This window comes from Vanessa tameamea, chromosome Z (genome assembly GCF_037043105.1).
Source record: "Vanessa tameamea isolate UH-Manoa-2023 chromosome Z, ilVanTame1 primary haplotype, whole genome shotgun sequence".
NCBI classification, from domain to species: Eukaryota; Metazoa; Arthropoda; class Insecta; order Lepidoptera; family Nymphalidae; genus Vanessa; species Vanessa tameamea.
Window position 1 is genome coordinate 10,506,654 of NC_087341.1, and position 17,846 is coordinate 10,524,499.

General features: G+C 30.6%; 1 protein-coding gene across 1 annotated transcript; it reads right to left on the reverse strand.

Moving 5' to 3' along the window:
* Positions 1-3,860: 3,860 nt before the first annotated feature.
* LOC113403069 (multidrug resistance protein homolog 49-like) lies at positions 3,861-17,571 on the reverse strand. Its single transcript, XM_026643515.2, has 26 exons — positions 17,423-17,571; positions 16,829-16,877; positions 16,472-16,668; positions 15,913-16,057; positions 14,695-14,795; positions 14,287-14,458; positions 13,741-13,865; positions 13,149-13,344; positions 12,844-13,068; positions 12,361-12,547; positions 12,088-12,230; positions 11,786-11,994; positions 11,186-11,280; positions 10,927-11,103; positions 10,160-10,275; positions 9,541-9,681; positions 9,266-9,448; positions 8,844-9,047; positions 8,109-8,238; positions 7,816-8,011; positions 7,529-7,691; positions 7,250-7,444; positions 5,802-6,011; positions 5,065-5,211; positions 4,369-4,477; positions 3,861-4,083 (listed from the first exon to the last, which is right to left on the reverse strand). Exons 1-26 carry the CDS (start codon positions 17,446-17,448, stop codon positions 3,995-3,997), a joined length of 3,930 nt encoding a protein of 1,309 aa, XP_026499300.1. The 5' UTR covers positions 17,449-17,571; the 3' UTR covers positions 3,861-3,994.
* Between the last annotated feature and the right edge of the window lie 275 nt (positions 17,572-17,846).

The following is a 17,846-nucleotide window of genomic DNA, read 5'->3' on the forward strand; positions in this document are numbered from 1 at the left end:
GACGTAATATTCAACCAATGAGCGTTCAGTATTTAATCAAATCAATTTATCTTACTCACCTCATGTTTTAATTTAATTCTATAAGAATTTTTAAAATCTATCACATCTCGGCCATAAAATTACAAATACAAGCAAATATAATTAATAAATGTATAGATATTATTGAATAAATTTTAAATAATATATTTATTTAAAATTTATCCTTTTCTATTTCGAAATGCCTATTTTAAAATGTAATGATGGGCCATTATAATATATTTAGTTTTATTGTCATAGTTAGTAAAAATATAGAAGAAATTTATTGTTACATTTGAAAAATGATTATTTATTTTATCTTGAATATGTTTTTATATATACATTCTATTTTTATTAACAGATTATTTATTTCAAATTTAATTTTCTTATACAACATTTGTTACTGTTACGCATCTTAGTTTTGTTGTATTTTTTTATAGATTGATTATTTATTTGGTTGTGTACATATTGTTATGGGGACTAACAAGAAGAACTTTGGCTCTAGGTCATATTCTTTTTTTTTACTTGTCATGTTAATACAATAACTGTTTTTATTTGATACACTGTAAAATGTTAATTACATTACTTTTATAGTACTACATTGTACGAAAACAAGTTATAACAACTTGCGAAGAAACCAATGATTAAAAAAAAAGCAAATATTAACTTATGTATAATATTAATAAATGTTTCTGTTAAATATCAGTTTCGTTTTGTAATTATTTAATCTATCGGGTTTCTTTGTCTCTTTTAAGACACTTTTGTGGCAATAAGGACCTTCGATTGTTTGAATTAAAAATAAAATACATTACCTGGTAACTGATATCACTTAACTGGTAGAGACACGCATACTTAAAGTCACTTACGTCTGTAGATAAATGGCAATAAATAGTTATATTTAGATAATTCTGCATAAGGGATGCAGATTGTTTCATTTTTGGAGAAGACCTTCTTTCGTGTTCTTAAAAATGTTTTTTGGTAATTTATATAGTAATAATAACGTCCCCGCCTCTCTTATGTGAATACTTGATGCTTGATGTGTAGTTGTGGTTGATGTAACTCTTAAGTATATTGAATGTTAGATCGCTGTTAGTATTTAATATCTACGTGATCTGTAGGAGGTTTAACGTTGCTAGTACAATATGTTTGTATTAAGTCATAAAAAAATTTCAGGGACGGCGTTTAATGCATCGTGGGTTTTATTTCCGCCTATTGTATAACATTTCTTGACTATTTTACAACTAAATTACCCGTAAGTTATTATAATTTTATTATTATTAACAATACTTGTTTGACTGACGTTGTTTATCGTGGGATCTTCGCTAAATATTCAGCGTCCCTCGATAAGTAACGTACTGATGATATATTTCAAATGAATCTATCGAAGGCTCAATTACTTTTTATGACACTAAAATCAAAATACTCCGGTTGCGTAGGTAATGTGAGTTTGTAATGAAAATTTTCAGATTCATATGAAATAGTTAAACCAAAGTGTATATTAACCAATATATATAATATTATAGTTTATATTTCGTTATGTGTCTAAATGTTATACTGTCAAAATTGAAAAAAATAAAATGTTATTAATTTTAAATTAATATTTTTGTAGCTGTATTACGATACCGTCTCGTACCGTTTGTTATAACAAACGTATATATTGTGTTGCTAAATTTAAGCGATGTGCAACCCTACACGTCCCTGTTGCACGTTCTCGGTGCAGATTGTGTGTGCCATACAAGTGCCATCGTTTAGTTCGGCGTCACATGTTTTAAATCAATCAATCGTCAATTTACTTATCATTCAGACAGTCTTACATATAGAAATAAATATAATATTTTTTACTATATTTGAAAATATTATACACTTATTTTATGTAGTTAATAATTTAATTTAAAAAAAAAAGTTATAAATAAAATTGCATGATTTTCAGTGAGTAATAATCATGGTGCTCCTGTTAAATTTTGATCACGACATTGTTAAAATGATGATTGTAACGGGGGCAGTTTTTGATGAAAATTGTGAATAATTATAAATACCAAAAAATATGGCGATATTAAATTTTTAGTACAATTGTCTCGTTAAAGTTTTGTAAGTTATAACTAAAGAACCCACAGAATGTCCTCTAGAATATTAATTCGATTGGTATACCTAATTATTGCTATATTCATAATTATAATTATTGTTGCTCACTTAAATTCACTGGAATAAAAATGTTGGCACTATAAATTAAGCTATAATTTTAGCAAATATTGTTTTGTAAAGTGCCGCACCGAAAGTCAATTTTAAATATTATTTTATAAGTATGACATAATTAAAGTTTTATATTCTCTTGCCATTATAATTTATCAACAAATAAAACCAAACAAATACAGACCATTGATATGTTTAAATTTATAAATATTACATTAAATATGTTATTTTAATGGACTATGTCTGCATAGTGCAATAAAACTTTTAGAATATATAATTGTGTCTATGTTAGAAAAAAAATAAGAAAAATATATCGTCATCCCAAACTTTGCTTTACGATATTGCCTCCTGCTACTGGCAAGGTTTGGTGCCATTTGAATCTCATTCCTCGTAGCGTTAAAAAACCTGGCAAATAGCATATTACTAGCATGTCCAATCGTCAATCTACGATAGATTTTTGTAGCAGCAAACCGTTTCGTTAGCAAGTGGCCTTTCCTGTGTAAACGTAAGTGTTGTTATAATCCCCACCCTTGTGTGAGTTTTAGAGACTCGCTGTCTCAGAAATGATTCGCTGAGCGTGTATAAAAATGAAGTTCGCGTTTAAAATTCAAATAAGGAATCGGGAAACATTGACTTATCTAGAGGTTGTCTAAGTAAATCGTGATACGCACGATGTTACCATTTCGTTTTCGTAGCAAATAGTGGGTATGTAGATTTAAAGATTTCAGGGGTTGCGATAATAACTGTAGCTTTCACTACATTAGCACATGGAACTATATTTTGGCAGTTATAAGATACCATATACTAATGTTGAAATAGCTTAAAGTAGCACAAAAAGCTACTGTTTGAGAAGAGGGCTATTCTGATTAAAAGGAATACAGGGTAAAGCAAAAAAGATGGAGTTAGAGTGATATTGTTAGTAGTTCTCTTTCTGTGCAATTTAAATATTAATATGATTGTGAAAAAATAAATAAAATTATATAAAAAAGTTTCTTTTATTTTATTTTCTCTTATTTTAATACGTAATATTGATATTACGTTAATGTCTTTGATTTATGTCCATTGTGCCTGTAGTTACACTGGCTCACCCTTCAAACCGGAACACAACAATACTGAGTATTGCTGTTTGGCGGTAGAACATCTGATGATTGGGTGGTGTCTACCCAGACGGGCTTGCACAAAGCCCTACCACCAAGATTTACTTATATAAAAAATCTTCGTAAATAATTAGTACCTGCTCAAAAATTGCAACAGAGTTAAGTTTAATTTTGCTGTTAATTAAACTTGTAATTGAAATGAAATTGAAAATTATATATTTATTTTAATTTCATTTAGAGAATCCTATGATATGCAATTACACAATTTATAGATGAAAACTTAACTCCGAATTAGGAGTATTTGTATATCACTCAATTTGAAAAATCGCTTTAAAAATAAAAAGTCAAGACAATGCTTTCAGTTTTAAGTCTATTCATGATCTTATCAAAGAAGAATCTATTTTATAGAAACCACGACTATGGCGTCATATATTTTAACATGCTAATATTAATAGTTACTTTATTTAAAATATTTACGAATGATACTATATTTAATTTTAGTCTGTAAATATATTATATGTAAATATATGCAATTAAAGTTATATACTTTTTCATTAATAATAAATTTATTTAAAAAACTTAAAAAGTAATACATTTCGTATAATACTTGATTTAGAAACAAACAACTTAAAGTAGTTACGACATTTGAGAATTCTTATTTGTAATGCGATCATATTATAAATATGAACTTATTAAGCTACATTTTGTCCTTTACACATCTGCCAATAATAGCTCTTTAAGTTGATTAATTCTTTGTGTGTTCCTCGCTCCACGATTTTTCCTTTAAACAAAAAATAGCTATAAATATTATTGATAAACGAAAAATCAAGATTATTAATCAATCATAGTCAGATCCAAAAACGTTGGGTCTGACGTATGGCCGATATATAATTCAAATTATTTGAAAACACTTATAATTTCCTGTTTTTATTACTGTACTAATTATTAGTTATTCTTAATATCCTAAATACTTTAGATAGATTATTTTTTTGTCCAGTATATGTCATGCATGAAGAAGACTGAATAGTATTAAACTAAGGGACTTTTAGGAACGAAAAATAAATACCTTTATCTAAAACACAGATTAAATCAGCATCTTTGATAGTTGAAAGACGATGAGCTATGGTTATACATGTTCTTCCTTTAGCTGCTTTCTCCAGGGCTTCCGCAACAGCCTGCAAAGATTATTAATATCAAATAAAAAAAAATGTTGAATTAAATTTTGGTAATTTTATATTCAAATCTTGAAGTTTACAAAATTATCGGTAACTATGTATGCTGTCTATAGGTACACTTTAAATTACACCCTAATATTGTAGGGTTTGTTAGACACAACTTTGTAAACTCTTTTTATCATAAATTCTTTATTAGGTACATTACACCTATAACACAGACATACAAATGAATACATATCTATATACAGCACATATAGTTCTCTTTTTTCAGAGAAAAATGAGAGATAGAGCGCCAGACAACCTTACATGAGGTCTAAATAAATAAGATCAAAATAATCAAGGAAATCTTTTGAATACAACAATAGAACACCTAAACATTCATTCGTATGCCTTTTTAATATACGTTCTGTGATATCAGAGTAAAAACATCTTGGGTTAATTTTCATTCATATAGAAGTTTAATTCGTATATAAATTTAGTACTAAAATTCTATAACAATAAGTTATAGAATTTTAGTACTAAATTTATAATCGTTGAGCTGATTCAGTGTTACGGTTATTTCATTCAAATACTTAAATAACCCTTACTCTTTCGCTATTAGCGTCCAATGCAGACGTCGCTTCATCGAGAAGAAGCAGTCGTGGAGACCTTATGAGCGCTCTTGCAATGCACACTCTTTGTTTTTGTCCTCCAGATAGCTGAGCGCCACTCGATCCTAAGTTTGTGTCGTAGCCCTAGATAATATTAAATTTCAACTTAATATTTGCAATTTAATATAAAATAGGCTATTGATTCGCATTCTTGAGTCATTAGTGTCATGTCTTCATTTAACAATTTTAATTTTATTTTATTATTGAAAATATTAAAAATGTGATTAAATGTCTGTCTAAGTCTTTATTCCATAATTTATGTATCAATCTTGTTTTTAAAAATATCCAACATAAATAAAAATATGAGTATGCCTTTATACTATGAGGTAGATTAAAAAGAAATGATAAAAATAATAAATTATTGTAACAAAGACTAGGAATTATAACATATTTTTGTTCTAGTTTTTATTTTATTAGTTTTTATTTATATATAATTATATATAAATAAAAACAAAACTAGATATCGTTTATCTGATTGAGTAATAATTGTTGTTGGCATTTGCGAAAAAACTCCTGCGATAGGAATTAATATCAGCACACAATAGATCCGCATGTCGTATTAGATGAATACTTTAACAAAAAAAATAATCACATGTCGGGCATCAAAACATTAGTGTTTTATTAATTTTGTGCAAAATAAAAAAAACAAATATATGTTAATGGAATTTACATACCTTGGGCAAGGACACGATGAAATTGTGGATATTGGCCGCTTTAGCAGCTGTGATGATCTCGTGCGTTGTGATCTTACGGTTGTTATCTCCGTAAGCGATATTCTCTGCAATGGTCCGGTCGAAAAGTACTGGCTCTTGCTGAACAACACCCAACTGACGACGCAGCCTTGTTAAAGTGAGCGAAGATCGTGTGTCACGCCCGTCCAATTCCTGTTTGCGAAGAACGTATTTGTTATTTTTTTTAACTAAATAAAAATGTATAATATGCCAGCTCATATTATAGATTACCACTTTCTGCAAAAACTAGGTGCACTCTCTATTGAGGGACTAGATATACTTGTCGCTCAATGAGAGTGCACCATGGATATATAATCCGACGGGACGGCAAATCCGACAGAATGTTTCTGATACACGTGAGTGTGTCAATGAAACACTACCAACTTCCAAACTTTGGGCACCTATTGAGAATATCTCGACAAAAACCCACTGGGTGTAAATCTGGGACCTCAGTTTCTGTTGAGCATAGCTAGCTACTAGAATAACGCGGAAGTTATATAGTCATTTAAACATCATCTATTATATAATACAGTTTACTTAGTATAATTAGATAATAAAATACTGACTGTACAAACCATCCACCAAAAATCGATATACATTTTTAGTAATGTTAATTATTTAAAACGAAAAACTAATATTATTACCTACTAAGAAGCCATCAATTTAAATAAAAACACGTTTAAGGTGTTGTTTATATATTATATCAGTAGATTTTAATACTACGTAGCATTATAAACATCAGCAAGTACTAGGAGTATTTTTAATTCTTATTTCCCGTTCTCTTAATCTTCTTTCTCTTTCAAATTCTTTCATTCTTAGAACATAATCGTCTTTTTCACAGTTTAAGTATGCATGCTTCTGTTCATGGCATCTATAGAGTAAAGGCATGTGTTTATAGCGACACACTTGATAGTCCAAGAGGTAATGAGCGCAATAGTCTCGATACTTTACGGGTATACGTGCAGACACAAGGTGGTCGTTGGGTGCTATCATTTCGCGCTTTGCTCGAGCACATCGAAAACCAACTTTTGCATCGAATGTAGGATAATCATCACTTTTTAAATCTAAATGTCTTGTTTTTAAAGTTCCCATAAATTGTCCCATTATATATATTTTTAGATAAAGTTACTATTATTAATATATAAAGAATTGCACTTGTACAGTGTCTAGTCAATGTGTTCAGTGTCTTAATGGTCACCTTAGAAAAAGCTGGGTAGTCACGATGAAACTGACAGATGTCAAAGACACTTTGAAATATGAAAATAAAACATGCAAAAACTTTTTTTATATAGAAATATACCGACAGCCAGGAAACATATTACACATATATTAATACATATATAAAAATATATTATAATTATAAAGCCTTTCTATTACAAGTATATACTTACAATATTGCCAGTTTCAGGATCGTAAAACCTTTGCATAAGTTGTAGGATGGTAGACTTGCCACAACCCGATGCTCCAACCAGAGCAATTGTTTTACCAGCTTCAACTTTTAAGTTCACCCCTTTCAGTATTCTCTGGTGAGGTCTTGTTGGATAACTGAACTCCACATCCTTGATGCTAAAGTTTCCTGTAGCGACCTAAATTATGTGTTTATTATTTGGGTAGTGTTATCCTTATTTAAATAATAACGATATGATTTCATTGAAAGATCTATTGCTTACCCAATCTTTTCTGTCCCTAATTCCGGTTTCTGTTTTCACCTTAGGTTCTCTATTAATAATCGATAAAATCCTCGCTCCACAAGCTTTGGCTGAGTTGAAACTGGGAGCGTAAACTAGTGATTGTCCTAACATATATGCACCATACATGAGAGCTTCGTTGACCCTGGAAAGTAAAATTGTCTAATAAATATTTGATTTGACTTTATACAAATACAAATTAATTTAAATTATTTAATATTTATTTCAGATGAGCTATTTCTAGTAGGTAGGTTAGGTATAGGACTTACAGCATAACATATTTGTATTCGACTTCTTCATTAGCGACAAGAACCGCGCCATAAACGGTGGCGCTGCAATAGGACATGAACGGAACGTACACCCCTAAACCCAGTACGAGTCCTCGTAATCTCGTCTTTTTAGCGACGGCTGCGCACGAAAGTATTAGCGCTTCCTTGAATTTTTCGAGGAATACATTTTCCACACCTGTAATATTTCAAACGAATAAACGAACTTTGTACTTGTAGATTTAAGTAAATAAAAAAATGTTCGATATAAATAAATTATTCGAAAGGTATCTCACCTAAGCTTTGGACAGTTCTGATGCTGACCACAGCTTCCGTTGCAATTGACGTCGCCGATTCCATTGCGGCGCGTTCGTCAGATTGAGATTTTTGCGAAATTATACCTTCTAACCAAATACTTCCGACCATCTATAATTAAAACTTAAGCATTATTTTTAAGATTCAATAATAGTATTTTGGTTATTTCTTCTAATAAGTAGATATGACCATCATGAATCATGTCATGTTATCAGTCATGTCTTAACCCTAGGGGCGAAAAGTTGATGGCGTAGCAGTCACATTAGTTACAGCTACGCCGTCAGCTTTTAATAAAGCGGGATAAAAATAATATAAAATCAATTAATTAAATTTATGACGACGATGAATTCTTTCTAAGTGTTTTTACCCACTACACACACACTATCTATTTCCTCACTCTTATAAACCGCTGAGACGGTAAATATGTAACGACTGGGACCGTTCCAGGAGGCACGTTAAAATAAATACTGTCGATTTTCAAACTCGTTGATGCTCCTGAACATTTCTAATAAGGTAAATCTAATATTCTTTGACCCTGTATTTGAGCCCAGGACTTATAAGCTGTCAGACAAGTTAAACGCCAGTATATAAAAATATAAACTAACGTAAAAACAAAACGTTTTCAATAAATTTATCTAATACCAGATCAATTGAAGTTCTTGAGGTTAATATGTGGAGTTTGCTTAAAAAACAATAAAAAAAAATCATATACTAACAAGAGGTAAGAATGCAGTGCCGACAAGAGTTAATTTCCAATTATAGCAAATGGCCATAATAAACCCGACAACAACCGAGCTTGTTCCTTGTAAAATCAGTCCAATTCTCAAGCCAGTTGCCCCTTGGACCTCGGCTGCGTCACCACTTAATCTTGCACATAATGCACCCACTGTATTGGATTCTTTATCGAAGAAAGCGATTTCCTTAAAACAAATAAACAAATTCGCATGTAGTGTATTTTGTTATAGATTTATGCAAATATAAAAAAAATCTATCTAAATTTATTAAAAATAAAATAAATTTGTAATGAAAAAAAAATATTTTCCATTTATTCATTTTAGTTTTATATCCCAAAACAATTACAGAATAATGTAACAATTGCATTACGAATTATTTATATGTTATAAGTTAAACTATATACCTGTCTGAGTAAAGCAGAGAAATACTGTTGTCTAAGTCGAGTAGTCATCTTGAGTCCAGCGTTGGTGAATGTCGTACTTTGGAGACACATTGATAAACCAGCGACCGCGGCTACCACAAGAAACATGCCTGAATAGAAGTCGGCATAGTAAACAATATCGTCAGGGTCAGGCAAAACGAATATCTATAAATGTAAAAAATATTAAAAATAAAAAAATATTAATAACTGCCTTTCAATGGATTTCATTAATATCGTAGTCATTTTTAATTACGTACCCCTGAGGTATATCCAAATAGTAAAGCGAAAACAGGGAAACATGAGCCTTGAATAAATGCAGCAATTGAACCAATTACTATGTATGGCCATTCTGGAGCGTTCAGTTTTAGGAGTTGCCAGTCGCTAACGGACTTAACTTCCTAGACAACACATTAAAATATAAGTATATATAAAATAAAATAACAGCCCTATTAGAGAAAAAGTTTGCCAATATCACAGGTTCGACTCGTGCTGATTTCGTCATAACATTTTTCTTAATCGCCTAATACGAGATGATTTCTAGATACAATTTAAACACATGACAGTTTGCTTGTCCGCCATCTCGGATCTCTTAAAATAAATAAGAAAATTGTATCCTATTTTATCTTGTTCAAATTATTCGTTCGGTGTAAATTTAGGTTTTAAGGTATTTTAAAGTTTCATAACAATAAAATGTTAATGATAAATCAACAAGTCAATAATATCGCGTAAGATCATTTGTACGGCTGAAATATTTTACGTTAGGGTTACCGTTAAGTTAAAAACATAATCGTACACTAACGAGTATATTTTCAACTTATCGTACGTATTTTCTCTTTATTATAATATACATATTTTAAAAGCTTCAGTACTACATACTTCATCGTCTTCTTTTTCGTCTCCAGAGTCATATTCAGCGTTATATACGAAGCTCTGTAAGCCGGTAGACATAACGGATGTTATTGATCCACGAGGTGTCATCCAATCATGCGATTCTAAAATGAAGTAATCAATTAAGAGTTAAACTCTATGATATAATTGAACTTGATTAATAAACGTGAATTATTTGCTTTACACTGTCCAGTACTTTATAAAGTGCGAGGGTTTTGAAATTTGGTGATTTTTTTGATATCTATGTGCTTTTTTCGAATTTTTACTTTGCTACTTTGTTCTGTTGTTGTATCATTAGAAATACAATGTTATGTTCATTAAATACAATTATATATAATATATCCTGCCTGAAAGTCAACAAGTATTAGGTCTATGCTTTATTTTCATCTATTAATATTTCTAACAAACGATTTCAAATTATGAATCCACAAAGTTAAATATATATGCGAAATTTTATTATAGGAACGACATACAGAATACCTTGCCCCAAGAGGGATTTATTGACATTGCGAAGTCGGAAGCTTGCCGTTATAAGCTCATCCTTCTCATGTTCATACAATAATGATTACTGATATAAACAAAGTTATCAATATTACTGTAAATATATATTGATGCAACTGTCAGTTCCTTCATTGTTAAAAGCAGTCTCTAGCTCCAATATTATGCATAGACCTGACCTCTCTGTACTACTGTTTTTTGATTTTTATGTAATTAATGTTCCATACATACATTAATATAGAATGAAAGCATATTACCTCTTTTAGTAGAATGGTGCCTAACTAATCTTCTAGTTGATCGTCGTTTAACTTCCGTCCTGGATACAACAGCCAAATCTCCAATGTCAGCATCTCCATTTTCTTCTTCAGGCAAAGTTTCTATCACATCGGGTTCTTTATTTTCATTTCCAGTGGTCACAAGTTTGTAATAAAATCCTTTACACACAATATTTGTTCTTAAGAAAATTAAAATATTATGAACACAATGCGTAATTACACCTTATCAATGATACTATACCTTTAGCCTTCATAAGCTCTTCGTGAGTTCCTTGTTCAACGATAACTCCTTGGTCCATACAGATAATACGATCAGCATTTACTATTGTCGACAATCTAAAAAGTAGTAATATAATTTCAGAAGAAAGAAACAGATTGAAGGAAACGAAAACTTCAAATTTATTTCTTCTTTTCATTTCAAAGAACTTATTATAGTTACGAATATGTATTGTACCTGAAATGTATTTTAATTTATTTTCTTTTTAATTTAAATGTGAAAGAATCCGATGAAATATCATAATCGAAAGAAACGGGTAAAACGTGTACAATATCTTAGATAATTATTGCAAAAGATTCACAAATATATTTGTAGCAACAACTCGTGATCACAGCCGCGTGTATAGTTATAAAAGCCTTCAATTTCATTATAATTTAAAATGGATTTATAATGTAGAGTTCATATTCAAAATTAATTTTAAATTATATTTTAGCTTAACACTGATAAGTTTATATACTGCGTCGCATTGTTAATTATTAGTAAATGTATTACTTTGTGGTGGATAGGGTGCTATTGCAGGTTCATTAGTTAAGGATTAAGAAAATATATTACAATAATAAGTACCTGTGCGAAACCATGAGAGTAGTTCGACCTTCACTAGCTCTATCCAATGCAGCTTGCACTTGGCGCTCTGATTGATTATCGAGCGCAGACGTTGCCTCGTCTAGTAGGAGCACTGCCGGCTCACGTAGCAGAGAGCGAGCAATCGCGATTCGCTGCTTTTGACCACCAGAGAGGGACGCTCCTCTCTCTCCAATAAGAGTGTCGTAGCCCTTTGAAGTAAATGATAAGATATTTTTTATTACAATCATATTACTTTTATTCTATTCAATTCTATATCATATTTACGTAAACATAACACTCACATTTGGAAGATGTGTGATAAAATCATGTGCGTATGCTATATCAGCCACTCTTTGAACATCCTCCCGAGTCGCCTCAGGACTGCCTATAGCTATGTTGTCATGAATTGTACCTCGGAACAGCACCGGCTCTTGACCCACCACACCTAAATAACTCACATGTAATTTACTCACGCCTATTAAAAGGCATTGTAACTAACACATGTCATAAAAGTTTTTATACATTCGTGTTAATATAATGAATACAGATTTATATTAATAAGCTCGATTATTCACCCAAAGACGACCGAAGCCACCCCAAGTTTAAATTTTTCACGTTTTTCCCGTCAAGTTTTACTACACCAAGCAGTGGATCATATAATCTTTGCAAAAGTTGAAGTATTGTTGATTTTCCACAACCCGAGGAGCCTACAAGTGCCACGCATTCACCGGCTTTAATGTGCAGTGAGATCCCTTGAAGAACCTGGAATCACACGTTACATAATGGTAATTAAATTGATTATTTTATTATTTTCCATATGAAAAGGATAATGCGATTTAGATTTTTACATGAATAAAATTTTGGAATTTTTCTTTCTTTTTTATTATTATTTTAAAATTTTGCCTCATGGCCCTGACAGGCCGGTAATTAAACTTCTTATTCATACATTGCTTAATTAGATCTAGTTTTACAAACATATATTTGTATGTTATTAAATGTAATTTTCTTAATTGTTTTTTGAAATTACTGAGGTAAAATCACATTAAATTATATCTTACTTTGACATTGGGTCTTGATGGATAACTGAAGTGGACATCTTCTAGTGTGATTTCTCCTAAGACTCGCCTAGGCGATACTCCTCCCTTGTCAAGAGCATCGATTTGAGGTGTTCTATCGAGCAGGGAAAAAATACTAGCGGCAGCTCCACGAGCAGCGGCAAATATCTCTGCATGAGGAACACAAAAAGTAATCGACTGCGTAGCCATGTAAACACAGAAGAGAATCTGTAAAATTATTAAGATTTTTAACGATAATCCCTAGCACCAAACATGATTAATAATAGAGATAGTTTAAATATACTAACGCTGAATACAACGCCAACGAGATATTTTCGCTCGTCAGTGGGTTTATCAGCGTCGATGAGAACAAGCCTCGCGCCATACGTCAGACCGATAGCGTTAAGGGAGTATGTGAGTACCCAATTAAAACCTGTACCCAATCCAGTATAGAGGCCACGTTTACGACCATACAATTCTGCAGGATCTAAAAGGCGACGATACCTGTAAGATACCATAAACTCTATTAAATTACATTTCAATCAGCTAGTGCTCGGGGTAGAAAGAAAATTCGAAAGCGCGTATGTAGATAAACTGTATCACACATATATAGATCTATCTATTCACTCATGAAGGCACTATACTCATTAAACTCCACACAAAACTAGATAACATAAAGGTAATCGTAATATTTTCCTTTTGTTGTCATTCCGATAACAACAACAACAACTCCGATACTATAAGTGTTGACGTCTTATGGCGCGCTTTCGTGAGTGAATAGATCTAAACCCAAGATTCAACCTCTTCTCCTTAATAAGTTGTTCTCTAGTACTCTTCTGGACGCACTAGCAGTAAGCACGATTAATTTATTGATTAATTATGAATATTAAATAATTTAACCTATGAACTTCTTTATCTTCTCCACCAAATGCCACTATGGTTTTTATAGATTTAAGAACTTCTTCCGCTTGCTTGCCAGCTTGACTGTACGATTCCATTTCTCGAATGGAAGATTTAGTTTGATACTGAAAAAAATAAAATGAGACACTATGACAATTGTGTGTATAATAAACAAACATGTACATATAATATACGTATTAGCATAGTTAGATAGCATAATTCATTATCACAAAAAAAATATATAATAATATTATTCGGTATACAAAAAATAATCTGTACTACCAATAAAAACTAATTACCAATAAAAGGCTCATATTACTAAAGTTTATGTTTATATTATTCTGAATCAAAAATAAAAAAATTAAATTAATGCATTTGATTTTAACGATGAAAGATAATACGTAAGAAAACGTAACAAAACTAATAAAGGCAAACGATGAAGCTTATTATCCCGTGTTATACCAGGATTTAATAATACTATAAATATTAATCATAATGCAAATATTTTATGATAACATCTTTTAATACCACTTCATATATGCTTACGTTAGATAAAACAACCGATGCTGCTATTGAAAATGGTACAACACTGACACACGCGAGAGTTAATTCCCAGCCCATTGGAAAACTCTGACATAGACAGATTATAGCTGTTCCGATAAGATTTGAAACCACTCCAATCTTCTCTCCCATTCCTTCTTTGAGTTTCATCATATTCCTGTAATTAATTATGCATATTTTTAATTGAACTGTTTTTAAAGTTAGTAAAGATTGCCTAAGAAAATGGTATTTTATAGATAACCCAAAAATACGTTGAAATACGAATGGGAGAACACCACTTTACACCCCTGTACTTATTGTACAGTACTTTTCTTCTATCGTTAATAAATAAATAAAATACAAAGATAATCAGTTGATTATTGTGTCTACTTTACATGAAAGAGGTTTACTTACTCAGACATTTTAGAGGCCAAATTAAATTCATTATCTGTATCAAACCACGCCATGTCTTGTCGCAATACTGATTTTAAAAATAGTAGACGTATTCTTGTGATCTAGTGAAAATAAAGATTTATAAAAAAATACAATATAAAATTGATTAATGATTAAATATAAAAAAATAAATGTAAATGCCTGTAAATGTTCCAAATGTGGACCAAGCCCTTCTCTTTTTAGCATCGAAACATATGCCACCATATCGCTCAATATACTTGTACATTGTACAATGCTCTATGTGGCAGGATTTCATCCGACACATGCTTGATTTCTGACGATCTTTTCCTTCACCACCGAGCATGAGATGAATAATATGTACAAATTAAGGATATGATAATTAAGATGTGCCCAGTTTTGAACCTTTGCAGTTTTTGGTTAAAAATTTTCGACGTTAATATACGTAAATTAAGCTGTACTTTAGTAAGTAAAAGTGATCCTATATAAAGAACTTAACTATTGTAAGAATTGCACGATGACTAGATGCAATAAATCTTTAATGTTCGATAACCTTTAAATAAAAATTAGATCTTACTACTTGAGTATTTATTAAAATTTGTACTTGAATTATAAAATATTCATAGTCACTTTAAATTCTTATACCAATTTCTTAAGTGAATTGATATTAAATTTGATGGAAATAATCTTAACTTCTGAAACCTAACCTACACCTTTAACATTTTACTTGCAAAACTACAACTGCTACAAAATTATTACACACCTGTATTATTTAAAAAAAATCTCGAATTGACGATGTTTATGTAATTTTATCCGAAACATTAATTATAATTATTCGTTAAACTTAAACTTCTTTCATTAAAAGATAAATATTATACAATAGATTCGTTTAATAAAAAGGATATTTATATTAAAATAATGTAGACTTATATAATATTAACAATTTGTTGAAATTGTAATCATAAAGCTTCTGAGACAATCCGAGACAAGGTCGTCAATCAAGACAATTAATTTTGTTTACAGTTGCGCAAAACTATAGTAGAGCATTGTGTTCAAACGTACAAGTAGGTATCGATATTAACAACAGTCGAAGGCAATTTTACACTCGCGATTTACACCGACAATTTACCGAAGCGCAATTTTAGCACTAGCTACGTTTACAAAATCAACAAATATATTGTTTTATTATTTTTTAATTTATACAATTAATATTGTCAATACCTGTCGCAAGGCGCTCCAGCTTATAAGAGATACAGAGAGCATGCACAATATCAAGGATATTCCAATACTAATGAACATTCCTATTGCCATTGCGGTTGCATCCTCTACGAGAGCTTTCATATTTTCTTCGTTCGAAGCATTACATCTGAATTGAAGAATAAAATATGGATATAATTTAAGTTCTCTTAATATTTTTAAAAAATATTAAAATTTAATAATTAAAAAATATGTGTAATCATATGAAAATCTATATTCCCAATAGTTATGTTAGTGGCTTATCAGTCGATAATTTAAAGGAAAATGTACTCTTGAAGTGAATACAGTCATTATAGTTCATATCAAGTGACTATATTATTAGGAACGATCTGCTTCAAGTTTTATTGATTCCAATCAATATAACCAATATGACAAATACTGACTAAAAATATATAAATTCATTATTTGTCAAATTATATATTTTGTGGCTGACTATACTTGTGTATACACTTCATCACACCCCATTATTTTTTGTAGTTTTAAGTTTTATAGGATAGCTATTACATATTTTAAGGAATCTTACAGCCTTCGACCTCCTCCAAAAAAACTCGTAAGAGGCATGTAACTCGATAGTTGATCTTGCTGGGCTGTTCTCTCTACGAAAGCAGTGCTTAACTCGCCGAACTGTACCAGGTTGTAACAGACGCCGCCTCCGCTGAGTAGACCGGCTAATATACCGACGATTGTGGCCAGCAATTCCGTGCATGTTGCGTAGCGAAACTATTGCAATTCAATCAAATGTCAAGCATAAGAAATATTCAGTTGCATTGCATATGTTTGACATTATATATAACATAGAATGAATTAATCGAAATATATTTTTATACTTTTTGATATTGTTCTTAATATTAGAATTATTATAAAATCTACCTTTACTTACAATTTGGAAATATGATAACTTTAGGTCTGGTTCGTTATCTGGCGATTTTCTGTAAAAAATAAAACACAAAATAAAATTTATTTAGTTGTGAAACATAAGAAAAAATAGTGTATTTAAATGACATAATTAAATTTTACTTTTTTTTATTAAGCACTGCTGTTCAAAATTTTCTATATATGTGTTGTTTAGTTTGATAGAAATATAAATAAATTGAATAGAATGATTATTAATCTCCAAAACCATAATTTATCCATCATGTAATACGAGTTGATGTCACAAAGCTCTTTTTAACATATATTAATAAAATATTATAATTTTACCTCAAAAACATAACATTTATATGAAATAAAAGTTTTAGAAAGCCAGTTATAGAAAAATAATAATATATTAATATGTCGCAAAAGCTTAGAAAATGATTTAATAGTTATGAATATTTTCTTTCAATGTGCATGTGTGCAATGTTGCTTAAGATATTATATTATTTATAAACACTGTTTTCATTTAAAAATATTCGCGTAGCACTTTCCCTCTAGTCAAATAACTGCCAATATTATTAATATATTTAAACTAGTTTTAATATAATATAAAACTTACTGAGGCATTTTCTTTTTATCCCTCATAATTTTAGCGGTATGTTTTCAGCATATATTACATCAGATAAGATTCTTGCGTTCGTAGCGAGAGTAACCGCTGAATTTTCAATGAACTCGCGGAGATTCAGGCGGCGTGCACGACCGATAGTTTATTATTAAAGACGCGACTCTCCGAGACTCATGTAATATACCCGTGCTCGGGCGTATCATCTCTAAACACAGAGATAATATAATTGCTTTTCACTCGTAACATAATAATATATTAGACCTATAAATTATTAAATACTTCATTTAAAAATGAGACATTATTGCTTTATTCCGATACAAATTTTAAAGACACGTCCTTAAAAAGTCATTTTGACTGGCAACGCGGTACGAAGGACTTTTTACATAGAATGAGTTCAGTTTATTCATGTAAGTATGCC